This window comes from Cydia pomonella, chromosome 1, assembly GCF_033807575.1.
Source record: "Cydia pomonella isolate Wapato2018A chromosome 1, ilCydPomo1, whole genome shotgun sequence".
NCBI lineage: Eukaryota > Metazoa > Arthropoda > Insecta > Lepidoptera > Tortricidae > Cydia > Cydia pomonella.
Window position 1 is genome coordinate 42,914,167 of NC_084703.1, and position 18,093 is coordinate 42,932,259.

Below are 18,093 nucleotides of genomic sequence, written 5' to 3' on the forward strand. Positions count from 1 at the left end.
GCGGAACATCATCCACAGATTTTGTTATAGGGAAGAATTCAGAATTGTTTTCCACCCCAAAATCACCCCGTAAGGATAAAAAGGAGGTGAAAAAGGGCGTGAGGGGGGGAAGGAGTTGAGGTTTGTATGGGGAATCAGTAAAAAGCAGATTATATAAAAGGTGCCCTGATAAATATTTCAGGATATTGCTAAGGCGGATATAGTGGTCACGGATCTGTGCGAGCTCCAGGTTGAAGACTGGCGAGAAACTGTATAGGACCAGGATCAGTGGCGAGCAGTCGTGTTGGAGGCCAAGACACACTTTGGGTCGCTACACCAAACGAGTAAGTAAATAAGTTATTCACGTTTAAATACACAAACTGCCTGCATCATTGTTAATGCTATTAGAAATATGAACGGGACTTTATTTATTAAGTATTTAAAATACTTGGGATAGTATCTTCGAACGAACTTCAATCGTCCTATCGGGACCATCGGTCGTACTCCTGTTGATACTAGATGGCGCTAGTAGTCTCGTAATTGAAGATGAAATTTCAGTAGGCACAGTCAACTTTAGTGATGCAACGAATAATACTTATACTAATACAAATACGAATAGCACTTTATGAATTTTACGAATACGAGAAGTAGCTATGATTAAGATACAAACTTAACCTTGCAGTAGTCTCCCATCTCTGGCATAGTTACCTACTAACTACAAACATAGCTTTGTCCTCAAAAAAGTACCTACCTATACAAATGTACATATATCTTCCGTTTTATTTACACAAAAGCTTTAAAACCGGTAGCCGGTTAAAGTACGTATAAATGTCAAGAAGGGAGTTCAAGTGAATGAAAGAGCAATAATTTCGAAACCTTGCAATACTTACAATACTGGTGTCCGTGATTTCAACTCAGAGGGCCAAACGTGAAAATCAAAATCGATTTTTCGTTTACTTGCCTCTGTATCGCTTTTCTATATTTCCAAACTTTTTGGTTAAAAGTACCACTTATTTTTTCGAGAGTTATAAATATCATATAAAATGATAATTTTAACTCCGTTTTCCTCTATGTTTCGATTGCCACAACATGTCCGTTTACTGGTTATAAGGTATGAACATTTTTCAAGAAAAAAAAATACACAAATTATAAATTTAAATTTATTTAAAGTACAATTCTTAAACTAATAATAACTACGGGACTTTACGCTTTCTTGAGTACTTTGTTCTTGTCAAGCTGGGCTCCTTCGTAAAAGTTTTCGCTGGAACAAAATTAATAACATTTTAATATTTACTGTTAAGTAATAAATGTATGCAAAGGGTCTGAAGTAACCTAAACTCCGAAGCTTAACAGAATTCGTCAGTTAACTCGCCAGACTATACACATTGAGATGGGCGAATGAGCGATTTTACCACCTTCCTGTTGCACTATATACTTAACTACAATCACTACAGACTGGCCCAAAAAATGTGGAAAAATATTTTATTGGAATATTTTTCTTATATACAAAAATTAAATTAATTATTTATTAATTTAATTAAAACTACAATCATTTAAGACAAACAAGATGTTTATATACAAAATGTTTTCCTTTAGCTTTAATACCCAAACGGAATCTTTTGTTAAAATTACCTACAATATCCCAGTGTTAAATGTTTATCAACGTATTTTTGGTCTGTAATACATCGGTGATCTACACGACGAACAACGAAACATGAGATGAGAGTGTGTTCGGCAAAGATGAAACTATTTGATACTCACCATCCTTGGACCTTCTCAGGCTCATCACACATGAACGTGTCCTCGTTGTACACCTTGCCGAGGGGGCAGCTGCCCTTCTGCGGCTGGACTCCGTTCCGGCAGATGTAGAATTTCTGGCAGTCTTCGGGATGGGGGAAGGTGGGGTGCGGGAGCGCGCGGCCGTTGGGGCCCATCACGTCGCCGTCGGGGCAGGTGAAGCCGTCATCTAGGACATCTGCGAACACATACAAAATTTGATTAAAAACTGTTGGATGACTGAAGTGCACTTCGGTCTTTATACGATCGAGCATCACTTGAGTCTAGGGATATTAAATTATCATGCATCCATGGTGCCTTATGAGGAGGACAAGGCTGTCTCATATCTAATGATTTCAAAAATAATGAGGATTTAAATGTATTCCCTGTGCATAACCTTTTGAAGTAACTTAGTTATAATATAGAATGTAAGATCTAGAATAACGTACCCGGTGATCGCATTGGTTATATTTACGGACTTGCTCCAGTCACAGTTTTCTCTTGGTCAAAGATCAGCCCAGGCGGGTACGGGTGCACATTGAAAATGTAATTTTAGCATCAGATGTAAGTACTCGTCGCTGGCAGTGGATCATTGTCTAGAATACGTACCCTTAGTGGGGTGGTCGCACTGGCGGTTGACGGCCTCCTTCCAGTCGCAGTTGGAGCTCTCCTCGTCGAAGATCAAGCCGGGTGGGCAGGGGTGCTCGTTGGGGACGCCGTCTGAGCAGTAGACAAACTTGTCGCAGGCCTGAGGGAATGAAAAATTTAACAGATTTAAGTAAATAAGTACTCAACATTCATAAGTTCACAACTAAAGACGAATGGTCAACATTGTGATCAATGCTTAGGGTTTTTTAAGTAAGTATATTTTCCTTTAGACGTCCCTGATCATGGGATCACACTTCAATATAAGCGCTTTGACTCCCGCATCATTATAACGATCTGTGTGAACTGTCTGAGATAGTTATGACTGAAGATGCACGTTTTTAAAGTATGCCTCACAATAGCGGGGCTTGACAATGACAGAAGAAACAATCTTTATTACTGCATTTTTCCACTCTGTAGCTCTAAAAATCTTATAAAAGAGTTGGCCGTGAATGCCAGTCGAAGTGAAATGGGACTATTATATTTTAATTAGTTGCAAAAAATCAAAATTTTACACGCGTTTTTAGATTAGCTTTTGCTATTCGCCACAAGATGTCGCTAGTGCCGCTACAATTTATATAAAACCACACATGTGTTTCCTTTAACCTTCTCATTTGCAATGTTTTGGGATAAATACCTGTGGATCAGGATGTTTGAAGTAACCATTCTGGCGGGGACAGTCCTTAGTAGGCTGGGGCTCCTCTGAAATTTAAAAGAATAACATTAATATAACATACTTAAATGAAATAATGTAGTTGATGTCTGAAATTATATATTTGTAATTTGTGAAGATATAAATCCCCTTTACTTCAACCCTATGTTGTGGGATGTTGCTGGATTCGTCTTTGAAAAACCATTTTTACACGACCGATAGGCTGCATATACCCACAGGCCGCTGCTCAGGTGTTATCGTTTTATACTCATTTTCAACTGAACAGCGATTGTTCTTGTTGCCCGTTGTAATCACTCTAAAACCGATTTTAATATTTTTTCCTCTCCCCAATAGATGTCGCCAGCAGTTGCCGTTAAGAGCAAAGAGCATATAATCACTACGTTAAGAGGTCGAGTGGGAAGACTTGAAAGAGTTAAAAGTTTATACTTAGTGAATTTGTACAAATACTTACGCAGCTCTTTCCTGTCCCCACAGTCCACGTTGGAAGGGATGTCGCATCGCTCCTTGTTGGGGTTCTCGTCCATGAACACCAGGCCATCGGGACACAGCTTCGCCTCCGACTTGCCTGTGTAAAGAAGGTCAGAATGGGTAAGGAATGTTAGGCCTTGTCTTGACTGAAGAGATTTGTTATCCGATTGAACACCAACGACATTTAACAATGTAAGAAACTCGTCGATCGCTTACGGTTACCTTAGTTGGGACAAATGATAGGTCTTTTTAAATCAGCATATGGTTCTACTTCCACTGACATTTAGCGAACTTCTCGCCTATTGCTCTTGAACTATATTAATACATTTTTATTTTTCACTTTAGGTCAAATTCTGCATAAAAATATTGTGTGTGTGTGTGTGTGTTTTGCACACGACACGTTATTTTAAGATCTTGGGGTAACAAAACATTACAACGAATAAGTAAAGACTTTTTTTACAGAAAAAAATTGCGAGTTTCCTTTAAAACTTTAATGTCTGTCGGTAGGTATGTCTAAACCAAGTTACGTAGTGGTCGCGTCGCAGCTAAAATGGCGTTTTTCACAAACACAACAACGTTATTAAACAAACATTTTTTTACAAAAATTGTCATTATCTCTAAAACAAGACGAATTTCGGAACAGTTTGTATGACATTTTAGTTTCAAATTGCGGTCAAGAATACGCCTTAAAAACCTATCGGGTTACTCGAGCCCACGGTGTATATGAAAGTGCATGCTTACTGGCATTAATAAGGGCACTACAAAAATATCCCGCAACAGTAATGCTTATAGGCGTCCCCTTTTACAGTACCTGCCCCTTTAACGGTGCCAAGCCTTCTTGTATGTCACGGGAAAAATCTTGTAAGCGCGTTCCAGCAAAGGCTCTAAGAAGGATAAGCGACATCTAGTGTGCTATTGAAATACTATTACCTAATTTTGAGATTTATAATTAATTAATTATATATATATATTAATAAACACCCAAGTCCCAATGTTAAAAAGTACAGTTACGCGCAAAAATTGCGTAAACGAATTATACTTAATATCAATTTCAAATAATTCCAATGCCAAGTGCAATTCGTTATGCTCAATAAACCACTTGTAAAAATTCCTTAGCCATTTACGTAGCTCCAATTTCTACATACAATCAAGTGACATAGGGCTATTTGGCTTCTTCAACGTTGTCGTAACGTTTTAATAACGTTATTTCGTTCAATGCAACTGTTTCCATTATACGCGTGATCCCCGATCAAGTATACTTTGTACGTGACCTAGAGTCCATAGACACACTAGTTTATGAGTCAAACAGTCGTGTAGTCGGGAAGTGATTGCGTTGCACTGTGTAGAAACTAAGTTTTCACACTCTATTTGTGGTAGTAAGCACATAGCTAAATGGCGAGACCGCAAGTTTTGACACTACGAACATTGAATATTTTACATGCAAAAAAAGTTGGCGAACAGCTAATGGGAAAACCTGTGTGGATACATTTCGCACGAGATGGACTGATGATCTGAAGGCATTGAGATAAACGACTTAGAATATAGAAAGCTGACTAGGGGTCATCCACTAATTACGTCACACGTTTAGAGGGAGGGGTCAAGAAAATATGGGAAGGGGGGAGTCACAAACTTTGTGACGTCAAAGTGACGTCACTTTAACTTCACTTATAACCGAAATTTGTTTAGATTTTTTGTATTCGCTGTACAGTTAAATAGTTTTACAGTGATAAAACATCTTTATTCCTGTATTATTTTTCCTAATCGGTTTAGTGTCATAAGATATCTTATATTGCTTTTTTTTTAAATAATTTGAAGATATTTTTTATTAAAATAGAATCTTCGTTAGAATTACTGATTTTGATAATATTCAAAGCAAATATAGCCTACATTTATATTTTTCCAGAAGGGATATTTTTTAATGATATGTGTCCAATAAATTAATATATGCATATTTTCCTTCGCTCATTGAATTATAGTACTCGTCCCTTACCTACATACTATCGCACGATGTCAAAAAGTAAGGCGCTCATGCTTTATCTTGACGCTATCGACATAAGTGCGCCTATAATATGTTTGCATTTGGTGAAATAATGATTTTGCAGAAAAAAGTTCTACGTAACTATGAATTACAGCGATTATCGAATGACTTTGTTTAGCAACAGTTTTTACTTAACGATAATTATAAATACCGTGTTCAAAGACGAAGAATCGAGTAACATTACAAAATAAAACTTGTTCATTACCAAAGCATACATAAGTATTATAGAGATACACCACACAAATACAGCCTAAGTCGTTACTTTTGCGTCTATAAGATTACTGAAGTAGGTACTTTGTGGAAGGGCAAGCAGTTTAAAAATGGTTTATCTCTAAACTATAAATCACTAAGATCCACCCCACACTAGCGACTTCTGAGCGTCGGCATCGAGTCAACTCTATGGCTGCAACTGCGAAGTGACGTCATTTTCCATAGCGATGACCAGAGGGCCTACCGCGAAAACCGAAATTCGCAAATTGCGGGGATCTTTCTCTTTTACTCTCTCTAAGACGTAATAAGAGAGACAGAGAAAAATGCTCGTAATTGACGAACTTCGATTTTCGCTGTTACAGTCCAGACACCGACGCTCAAACGACACATGACGCTATGTGGGGTGGCCTTAAATGGGGGATTTTAAAGTGTACACGGTATCCGAGGTCGACTGTACCGCATTGGAATAACCTATTAATAACATCAAGTACTTTCACATACCGACACAAGTTAACCTTTTCAATCACGGTACTGACCTTTGCTGCACTTGTAATAGAGGTCACATTGGTACGGGTCGGGGTAGAAGCCGCTCTTCTCGGGACATTTGAATTCTTGCGCTGAAAAAAAGAATTGATTAAATTTAGGTTTGTTTAGAAGGAAAATCTTCAATATTGAGAAAATAAAAATTGGTTAAAAAAATGTTATTCTCAAAATTTCATATTCTTTAAATATTGAAAACACTTATTTTATGTTGTGTAATAGCAAGCACAGTAAGGATGCCGCACCGTGCCTAATTTCGTCTCCCCGCAGTGTCGTAACTGAAGTTCCACTTCTAGCAAATAAACGTGCTTAAAATAATTTAGGTAAATACCAACGACCAGTAAAACATGAAGACAGTAAACATACAATAGGGAGTATTACTGCAATGTTCTGCCACCAGAGTGCAGCACTAGCACCTTTCGTAAACCATAGAGTAACATACATACTGTACCTTAAACTGTTTTTTGACAAGTTTTCATAGATAATAAAATATGACATTGATGCATCAAGGCGGTTTGTTTACAAAGGGCCTACCGGGAAAGGCGAAATTCGAAATTTGGTTATCTGCCTCTTCATCGCTCGAATATGCAAGAGCGATAGAGAAAATAGATAACGAAATTTCGATTTTCTAGTTTCGCGGTATGACCCTCAGATTGTGATGGATTGTGTTAGTGGCGCTCCAAACCCTTAAATTGGCACAAAAACTAGGATGCTAGGCATTATTACAGTAGATCATTAATCAGTAGACGTCGGGCGCTGGTAAGATGCCATTTATTTATTACGTAAATTATTTATGGGGGTTTTCTTACGAGGAGGTGGAATGTCTTGGTACTTCTTATGTAGTATCACAAAAATGCGCAGTTCGGTTACAGATGAACGGATAGTTTCCTAAAACTTGGAAAAGTTCTCGGATATTTAGGAAAAAGATATCAGTAAAGGAAGTTTTTAAAATATCCGAGAACTTTTGCATTTTTTTTAACTTTCCGTAACATGCACGCTTATATACGATTATACTTTGAAAAACCGCGGACTGATTAAAATATTGTGGAAAGAAAAATGATAAAGAAAGATTTTAAAATAAAACCATAGTTGAATATTGCCAAAAATTTTAATTAATAGTATCATTGTAGGTCCAAATAAACGTTCCTAAAAAAGTTTCTTTTAAAATAAAAATTAAAACAAACTAAACATGTCTTATTATTTTTCTTGTAAAGGATCTTGCGTACGGAAGGAAGGGAGCCAAACACGAAAAAAAAAGTCTTACGTAGTAAATGAGTGGCGCCTAAGGCGCTTTGACCTCTGCATTAAATCGTAGTAGCATAATCCTTACAGACGCCATTTCCTAACGCCATTTAAATTACTTATAAGGGTTTGAATTACCAAGAACAGAAGTCAACCCCCATCGTTCTAGAACAATCATGAACAGCACACGTTTTTATAGATATACGTGTCTTTACTATTTGATATTAAGTTAAATATTTAAAAAAGTTAAGTTTACGGTCCATTTGTTTGTTTTTTTATGAATCGGCAGTAATTATATTTAAAAGATAAGGTACCTGAGCCATAGAATCATCAAAATTGATAATCAAAGAGTTCTGAAGCCATACAGACATAAGTAAGCATAGAGTGCTAACTCCATACATCAGTTTTCTTACCAAAACATCTTAATATTTTTGTAGTCGACATCTAGTGTCAAGTAGCAGATGTATCAGTATCGTTATTTGACACTTTATGAGTGTCGCGACTAACGAAAAGTGTATTGATCAACAATGTAAAGTCAGCTACAGAGAGAGGTGGCCCTCCCTGCATACAATCAGTCTATGCAGAGGGGTCAGCCCTCTCTGCATCTGACTGTACAACTAATATCACAAGCAGGAATTGGAAAAAGCGTTCCGGTCAATCCAGTATTAACTGAAAATTGTTGAGCTTTCGATTTTTCGTTCGTCAAGTAGCAGTACTGATAAATCCGCTAATTGACGCTAGATGTCGTTTACGAAAACAATAAGCGTTTTGATAAGAAAACTGATGTATGGAGCACTCTATGCTTACCTACTTATTTGTCTATTCTAAAGCTTACCTACTTTCATAATTTCATACTCAAAAATGCGAATGGGTTCAAATTTTGCGTCCACGTTCGCTAGTACTATAGACAAAACGGCAACTTCATATTAAACATAAGAAAAAGAAAAAACGAAAAAAACGATTTGCCGTCTTCGGCGCAGCTGGTGCAGGTACCTTAAAAGTCTTTAGGTCCTGTTCGCAGACTGTTCGTAACTTGTCGCACATAATTACCATAGTTATATTGTGAAACCTGTATTGCGGTACGTGGGCCCATTGCCAATATTGCCATGTAACGTATTTTTGAATGCTGGCGGAATATCAAATGAGATAAAAACATCGACGTATACGTCCACAACGGAATTAAGTACCGAAAAGTGGAACATTGGCACTTGAGAATTAAATTAGTTTTACTCCAGTTATTTACTGAGTTTGTAGAAATAAAAAACAATGTTCTCAACTATGGACAGTAAGGAGCCACTTCTTTGAAAAGTCAAATTAAAGAGAATTTAGTACAGAGGCGTATTGTCAAAGGGAATTTAGTAGTCAACTAAATTTACTGCCATCTTTCGACACAGGACTAAAACTCTTGACATAAAGCTATTTGACCTGTATTCTGTCACATATATGTGTTAAACATCCTACGGTGTAGCTATCTACTCGAGTATAGGTCAAATCTATTCGAGGATTTAAAAAAATCTTAGACTTTATTTCTCTTATACAGAGTTATATATTATATATCGTTGGTCAAACTTAAGCAGCTGTATGACTCTGTTTAAAAACAGTTTTTTAATACATGTTTTGCAGGATTTGAGGCTTACGTTTAATGGATACTGGATGGCCAGTGACTCATTTTATGAAAACTATAGTAGGATTTCAAATGAGAGATGGAGAGAAGTGATAAAGTTTAATTCTAAAACTGGTGCTATTAGGAGGAAAGGAGCTGAACTTATTTTCCTTTTTGTGGATTTATATAAATACAATTGAGTTGGCATATCTACCGCGGATTTCTGAGGTTTGGTGGTCCTTCAAAAAAACAATTAGGACGACCAAATGAACATTAACTCGACGAGTTTCGCGCAGACAACGTTACCGCATGGTACGAGTAATATAATATTGGGAACAAGGGTGCAGCTACCGATGACTCATATTTTATTACCCAACAATGACTCAGACATTATGAAAACGAGATAAACTTGCTGTTTAATCTATATTCCAGGTAACGTTTTCCTGTTTTACGGCCATATCGTATCTAGACCTAATATTTGACGTATCTTAAAGTTCGAATCAGGCTGTTAGGAATTGGTTCAGTTAAGGTGGTCCAATAGTTAATTTATATTATTATCGACGTGAGTATAGTAAATTTAAATTAACTATTTAATGATGCAGCTTGAATCTTGGCTACTTTCAACGTGTGAGTAGAGCACAATATTGCTATATTGCCTCATTAATTTGGGGTCATCCATTAATTACGTTACACGTTTAGGGGGAGGAAGGGGGTCAAGGAAATCTGACATGTTGTGACAAGGGGGAGGGGAGAATCACAAACTTTGTGTCGTAATTTTAATTTCACTGTAACTGAAATTTGTAATGATTTTTTTTTGTATTACCTGTACAGTTAAATAGCTAGTTTTAAGGCCTGTTTCACAATCTCCAAGTAAATTATTGGATAGCTAATTAACAAATAAATTAACAGCCAGATAAAACTACCTTAAGTTGTAAAGATCTACCAGTTAACATTATTTGAAGATTGTGAAACGTCAACGATGACTTTATTCGTCAGGTATGTGGCAAGTAGCTTATTCAGGACTTTACTTGGATATTGTAAAACAGGCCCTTACAGGTATGAATCGTTTTTATTGGTGTATTATTTTTCCTAAATCGGTTTAGTATCATAAAATTTCTTATATTACTTTTATTTAAAATATTTGGAAGATATTTTTTATTTAATTAATAATACTTAATTGCTGATTTTATTTTAGAAAATGCCAAAAATGTGACTTCACTCCAGGGGCTTCCAAATGTGACACGGAGGGGGAGGGGTCAAAAAAATGATGAAATTCGTGTGACGTGATTTATGGATGACCCATGTACCCTTTATTCTCAGACCATACTCTCGCTTGTCTATATATAGAATTTCGAGTTCAGTAAAATGTCCACCTGGCACGCCACAGCTCCATATTATCGATTCGTGGCCGATATCCGTGACAACAGTTAAATTGGCCTTGCATCACTGGCAGTTAAGAAATTACTGAAGTTACTGTGGTTTACAGTACAACGCCTTTGTATGGTGTTCGCTTGCAAGCCGTGTGGTAACCCAGTAATGTACGGCCAAGTAGGGAGGAAATTGGGTACAGCAGTGACGAGAGTCAATTTTATCGTCAAATGTCGATTGCACGTCAAAATACTAGTGTTGTATTGTAGGTATTCAAACGTTTTTAACGCCTACCTACAAGGAAATAAACATGTCCAAAGTAAATGAGGCTACGGTTGATTAATTTATTTACCACGTATAATGTTTTAAATAATTTAGATACTTATAATGTGAGCAACTATTATTATGAAATCAATCCTGAAAATGCAAATATGACATCCGCTGTTGCATAGTTTTCTTCCATTCGGCACTACTATAGTAGTATTAGTACATTAGTAGTAGTAAAACACTTTATTGTACAAAAAGGATAAATAAAATAGGAAAAAGGATCTATTGTATGGAGACCAGGATTTTTTTGTGATTTCAGAGTTGGCTGCTATAGTAAAAGATAATCGTAGAATGAGTACAATCGTGTACCTACATAATATCTCGTATCACCTAAAAATGCCAACATATGGGGTCCAGAAATTATTTTTTACGTGGTATAACAAAAACTTAAATACATATGTATAGATTAAATACCTTTTAAAAAACTAAAGTAATTTCTGAAATATTTTTTGGCGAGCTTCAATTTGGTAAAGAAGGTAAATTTTTGAAACACACTAAAGTTAAAGGATACATAGCTATATATAGAGCTATCAACAGAACTCGTGTCATAGCATATCGTGCGACACTAAAATCGTGACAGAACCCAGTCACTCGACAAGTCGAAAAAACGCCCATCACTAGGATGTAAACGTGAGTGAAAGGAGGACGTCTCGATTACTAATCGGCTCATCGGTTAATGCTTGACTAAAGGTTGTGTAGTCCTTTGACCTTAAACATCTCGTTTTATTGCTTGAAGTTGAGTGACTGATAAATGGAGAATCGAAGTGCATTTGATTCTTTACCCTTTCAGTTAAAGCAAAGTTTGCCTTCACACATTGAAATGGTTGTCGTTGAGATTCAAGATGGCGAAGACGTCTCGAGAATATTGTTTTTGTGTTTTGCTCATTCATGTTGTTTAAAGTGTAATATTGATAGCTTATTATGCAGTGAACTATCGTGGAAGTGTACAGTTAATGAAAAACTAATCTTCAAACGCGTTTAACCATGTTTTAATTAAAGCAACTACCAAACAACGTCATGCTTGCACACTTAAAAGTTACTACTGAATAACGACACTTGACATTGGCAAAATTATCATAGATTTGATGGAGCCCATATTTTAAAAGAAGAAGACACATTGAAACAAAAACGCATAAAACGAACGATACATTGCCTTTATTGCAAAATAACAGGATAATGTTTTTCCATTATTAACAAATGGTGTTATAAGTCCAAATCTTGCTTTGTCGAGCAAAAATAGCAATATTATTAATAAAGGGAGTTCGTAAGATTGTCCTCGGTGAACCACCTCCTTAAATGCAATTAAATTTTGGGGTAAGAATGCGATGCTATAATAATTATTATCTTTGTTACATAATTAATAATTATGTACGAGTATGTCACCAGTTCCTTATGTGACCAGTTGTAAGTAAATATTACCTAACGTTACTTAAGCTTTTAATGGCTCCTCTCCGAACGGGTCAAGCATCCCCAACTCCTATATATTTTACAAGATGTATCTAAAAATTACAGTTTAGTGTATTTATAGATGACCTTTAAGATTACCTCATACCCTCATACTATGATAGTTACACGCGATTGTAAATTACAGATTAGAAAGCGTTTCCGAATGCTTGAGGTTAAGTAACTCCATTTACCAATATAGGAAGGAAGTGGTACCCGTATAGGGCTAGTATACATTGACTTCGGGAAAGGACTCCTTTTATACAAATATTATAAATGAATACTTAAATTGAAATAGATACCTACACAATACGCAATAGATACGCAATTAAATAGTCAATTGTTCTAGTGCCTCCGGCATGGGGTATCTAAATAAGTTTAGGTATAATTCATATTGTAGTGATTCTGCTTTCAAATAACTTATATCAATATATTAAGTTATTTTAGATTTCTGACAAATACATAACTTGTCATAAATCAAAATGCACCGCCGAAAATATTTTCTCTTTGCCCTGAGGTTGACTGGTAGAGAATGCCTCATGACATTAAGTTCGCCTTTTGTGCATTAAGTTTTTCTTTTGTGCAATAAAGTCTAAATAAATAAAAATAAATAAATAACTCAAAATGAATTAGTGAAGTCAAGATTAAGATAAACGATTAATATATTATTATTCAAAATCAAAGTCAATATATTCTTTATTCAAATAGGCCTAGCAACAAGCACTTTAATATCGTCAAATTTACAAGTATATTAATTAATGAATAACGCAAATGTTCATTTGATTTGTCCCTTAATTAAAATATTAACGAGTTACTCAGGACAGTGACAGTTTAAAGAGTTTGTCTGAACTAACATTAAAATCGTCATCCGCACACAATCCGCGTACCTACAGACTATAATTTCTCTATGTTCAAGTCCTAAATGTTTTATTTAAATATATGAAGTTATATACTACGATTCTAGGTCCTACTTCAATATCAATTAACACATTCGTTGCGTTTGGCTGTACTTGACCTTCCGCCGGTGCGGCAGCTATCTGCGCTTGTCTTATCCCCGGTGCGGAGGTGTTTTTTCTATGTTCCCGTATAAAGATAGAAAATAAGAAAATAGGACTATACCTACTCCCGATATTCTCACTTCAAGTATATTTCATTTCAAATTAAAAAAATATACGGGACGTTTTTTTGTGTAACGAACTGAATCGTAATTGTTTTTCTTTGATGCGACACGGGTACTATTTATCCGTACTCTGTACCCCATCACCCCGTACCACACAAAAGGCGAGTACACAGCGCTCTAATCTGTCATATTATTATTATTATTTGTAAAGCAGGCAGGCAGTTGAAAAAAACTGATAATGCCTGTATCCAGTGTCATTAATAAAGTTTTCAGTGTTGAGTAGAATTTGCATTGTTTTTTGCATAATATATTTTTAAACTCATATTATGCTGCGTATTGTCCACATTTCCGCGTCTATACGACATGTTATTAATGCCACAATTCATGACTATAACCGTAAGATGAAGGGCTTTGAAAAATGTCTATATGTTTTGGATTTTACACATATCTGCGGGTGACGGCAGCTGTATATCCATACACAAGGATCAGAATGATCCGAATCAATTGTATTCTAGGTCTGTATAGACCTTTAAAGTCAGGACATGGTGCGGGGAAATGTAGGTCGTATCACAAATCTGACTTTCTTCATACGGGAAGAAAATGACTCGTAAAGTACTGGCAGTAAGCTTGAAAATAGTAATTTTTTGTAACAATGGCTACACATTAGTAAGTAAGGAAGCATTATTCGTGTACCTTTTTTTATCTTTTTTTTTTAACAATATTTAAAGCTCAGAAAGTAAAATGATATTATGGTGTAGTGATTTTTTGAAATGTTTTATTTTAACATGGTAACCACCAATTGGAGTCTCGCTCTTTGTCGCTCTGGTTCTTTAGAATATAATACGCTGTAGTACCTAAGTTCTTTTCTGTAATAACTCCGGTAATGACATTTTATTACGTACATTAAAACTCACCTCGGACAATTAAAGTCAGTTGGCATTGCTAAAACCAGACGGAGAATGTCGCTTCATTTATATTCAAGGTGATTAAGGACTCCCAAACTAGCCCCCGTGAAGGTAGGTAACCAGACCCGGGCCTGTTTATTCAGGGTGAAACATGAGTCGTGATCGAAAAAACGCAAATTAAGTACTTATAGGTACATATTCAAAAATTATTTATAGGCCCAGCGCCAAAAATGTTAAATTACACCCCAAAAACGCCGTAGTGAATCACTAAAAGAACGTATTTTATGCAATATAATAACAAATGTTAAGTTTGTTACTAAGTACCCGATGACTAGGGTAAACGTTCCATTTATATTATTTAAATATTTATCTAAATTTGGACCAAGACAAGTCTGCAACGATTTTGTTCGCACACGCAGTGCAAGTGACATTTAGGCCTCAAAATCTCATAGACGTTTAACGTTTAAAATAACACTTGCACTGCGTGTGCTATCAAAATCTATGCAGACTTATCTAGGTTTAACGCTATTCTAATTCCAACAATTCATATATTGCTACCTCTATTTAGAATTAAATACACTTAATTGAAGAATTCAAATAGGGCGGTATTTTGCACTGAGACAGTTACCATATATGTACTTGCACGTGCATTATATATTACTACAATAGCACTGACATACATACTCATGTGTGGATCGAACGGTCATGGATAAACATGTATCTTAGGTACCTACTGTTACTAGTGGTTACTCTATTAATAAACCTAACATTTCCTTTCGTAAGTCGTAAATACATATGGGCTACCTACTTAGGATTTTCTTGCTCATTTAACAAACAATTGTTCTTGTTATATCCCATAACTCAAGCAATTTGTCGTAATTAGTGAATACGAAATTAGCTTGTGCAATTAAGTTCTACGGAGAGTTTTGCCATTACTAATAAACGCTAATTAATAGCTCTTACGATTCAACTTATTTAATTAGATAACGTTTAAAATACTTTTGTACTTTAAAATGAGCGTAAATAACATGTTTTTATTGTTTTAATTGATATCTCGAGTTCTGGGAGCAGACATCTTTGTTCGTGCATCTAATTTTAACGTTCAATGATTTTCAAATGATCTTTACTATAAAATCCTCCTGCTGAAGCAATACCTAGGGGCATGGAGTCATCAAATGGCGGGCCGCGGTCGTTATCGGACCCCTGATCTGTTTTATGATGTACATATATTACATTAACTTATTTAGTAAACTCAAGTAGAAACGGATCACGATAGTCACTTTATTTTTAAAATCGGACCCCTGAAGACACTAATATGATGTTTACAAGGGACCTAAAAACCCATTACTATCTACAAAAGGCGAATAAGTGCAATCATGTGACATTGATAACGAAGTTTTATGTACAAATTATCATTAAATTTAGTCACCTATTGTAAATATTATAACTTTAAAGAAAGTTCAGTCTACCATAGGAAATCGCGACAAACAGAAAAGTAAAAACTGTTTAGCTTTATCAACACCAAATTACCGCCATACTCTATAAAATTAACTTTTTTACTTCTTATTGTGTAAAAAAGTGGTGGCGTTACTGAGCTAAATTCCCTCTCGGCATTAACCTTTTTTGTATAAACTCGGAAGGTGACTAACTGGCTACCGAGAAGCTAACATACATTGACATAGCTGTTAACTGGTCAACTGACATAACAAATTACATGACGCAACAAATGGTACGTATTTATCGAAAACATAGTGTTAAAATTATTCCAATTTAAACCGCTTCAACACAATACATCGCTGCACCACACTGAAGAATAATTGTGTCGAAGTCTTGTCAAAGGTCCCACTATTTCGCTTACCATAAGGACGAGATTTGCTTGTATCTTTCTACGAATATTAACCCCTCAGTATCCTTATGACAAGCGCCAAAGCGGTACTGCTTGGAAACGACTCAATTGAATAAGAAATATCGAAATCATTATACTGGGCCAAACGGGGTAATCATCTCGAGTTATTTTCGATTTGATAATTTAAATATCCAGTGCTACCAACTACCTGGTATACAAGCTCAGATCCTCATTCCTCCAGATTCAAAAGCTATAGTACGACAAAGTTTATGAAAATGTCTACAAAAATGTTGCAGATTGACAAAAGAAAAAACCACACTGATTAACTAACCTTTACGGCTTTCCAAATAAGTAGATAAAAGCAAAATAAAAAGGATTCCGCCTAATTTCTATTGTACCTAAATTAAAAACAAAAAAACTGGTCATTAATAAATTCGCATAGCTTTGCTTAACATGAAATCAATTCGGAAATATAAAAAAGTAAAGAAGACAGTTATAATAAAATATAAACTTACCATATACGCACGCTAAACTGGCCACTATTAATAAACTTTTCATTGTGACAGGAAAAATAAAACTTTTTTTTATTGTAGTGCACGTGTGACTCTTGTCAGAGGTCGTGGTGCATTGCCAGCGCCTGCGCCGGCGCCGATAGCTGCCTTCGCCTACGCCGCATTCCAAAAATAAGGCTACAATACATGCTAACGTAAATTCACTTGTTTCACTTTTACCGTAAATGTGTAATCGCCTTTATGTTAACGACAGTATTAAGGAACTGGAGTCTTAATGGATATTATGAAACGTAAATAGTTTCTAATATAAATTAACCTTAAAACTGGATGTATTTTTTTATAATTATTTGTTAATCCTGCCTAGTAATTATGCCGATTTTTTTTCGACTTTAAACTTTATTGCAATTAATAAGAATAAAGTATAATGGCTAATTCGCTACCACTTTCTACCAGCCAACCACACAGAAGCATACATTCATAAAATATACCTACTATAGTTACTAAATTTATGTACCCGGCGTGAAAATGCTAAACCTACTTTCTTTTTTAGGGTTCCGTGGCCATAATGACAAACACAGGACCCTAAAAAAACAAGTTAAATAACGTAAATACATTAAGGTTCAAAAGCTTAGAATAATCGCTCCGAAAGTCAAAAATATATTGCCCCCTCCAACCTCTAACTTTTGAACCGGGCGTGCATAAAATGGAAGAAAAAACCGGGAATTATGCTTAATTAAATATTTTCTATGAAAATTATTTTGAACATGATCTGTAAAGCCATTAATGACATTTTGCCACCATTAAACTTTTCTTCTTATTAATACGACGAAAGTGTCGTGAAAATACAGCCTTTTGCTTGTATGATTTTTTGTATTGGATGAAGGTACAGAATCCTCCATTAACAATTAGGCTGTGAACTTAATTTCAAGCTATCCGACAGACAGCTTCGCTAAGTAAGTTTTGAGCACGGACGTAGGTTTTGAGTATTTTCGATATTTCACCGACACCTATAAAATGTTTACCGCTTTATTCGTTAAAAGTTGGATGTCTTATTCGTCCTTTATGTATTCTATGTATTTAATGAAAGTAATGCAAATGCAATTGGTTTAAATATTAATAACAAATTAAAACTATGTTTTTTTTTGCTTTAGTCATGTCATGTATGGCGTTATTAATTTTCTGGCGTTACAAATATCAATAAAAATTAAACTTAAGAAGTTCTATTGCTCTTGTTTATGGCAAAATGTTGCCAGCGTTTAAAATCATTGCATCATTTGTTTATACCATCCCATTACTGGTGCCAGTCCCATCATAAGGGTGTTTACTATAAATAAATTTTCTATCTCGGTTGGCAACCAGACTTATGTTTGTTAAGACATTTTCACAACAAAGGCTAAC

At 35.5% G+C, this 18,093-nt stretch overlaps 1 protein-coding gene across 1 annotated transcript; it reads right to left on the minus strand.

Moving 5' to 3' along the window:
* Positions 1-1,125: 1,125 nt before the first annotated feature.
* On the minus strand, positions 1,126-16,850 carry LOC133524134 (protein obstructor-E-like). Its single transcript, XM_061859993.1, has 7 exons — positions 16,699-16,850; positions 6,326-6,406; positions 3,525-3,638; positions 3,038-3,102; positions 2,365-2,503; positions 1,741-1,954; positions 1,126-1,240 (listed from the first exon to the last, which is right to left on the minus strand). Exons 1-7 carry the CDS (start codon positions 16,739-16,741, stop codon positions 1,183-1,185), a joined length of 714 nt encoding a protein of 237 aa, XP_061715977.1. The 5' UTR covers positions 16,742-16,850; the 3' UTR covers positions 1,126-1,182.
* Positions 16,851-18,093: the final 1,243 nt, after the last annotated feature.

What these genes read in the sequence shown, in the direction of transcription:
- LOC133524134 (XM_061859993.1), bottom strand. Translation starts at nt 16,741, where the DNA reads ATGAAAAGTTTATTAATAGTGGCCAGTTTAGCGTGCGTATATG. An exon ending in CAGTTTAGCGTGCGTATATG is followed by an intron (nt 6,407 to 16,698) that starts GTAAGTTTATAT and finishes TCTTTTTTTCAG; the next exon opens with CGCAAGAATTCAAATGTCCC. An exon ending in CTATTACAAGTGCAGCAAAG is followed by an intron (nt 3,639 to 6,325) that starts GTCAGTACCGTG and finishes TTCTTTACACAG; the next exon opens with GCAAGTCGGAGGCGAAGCTG.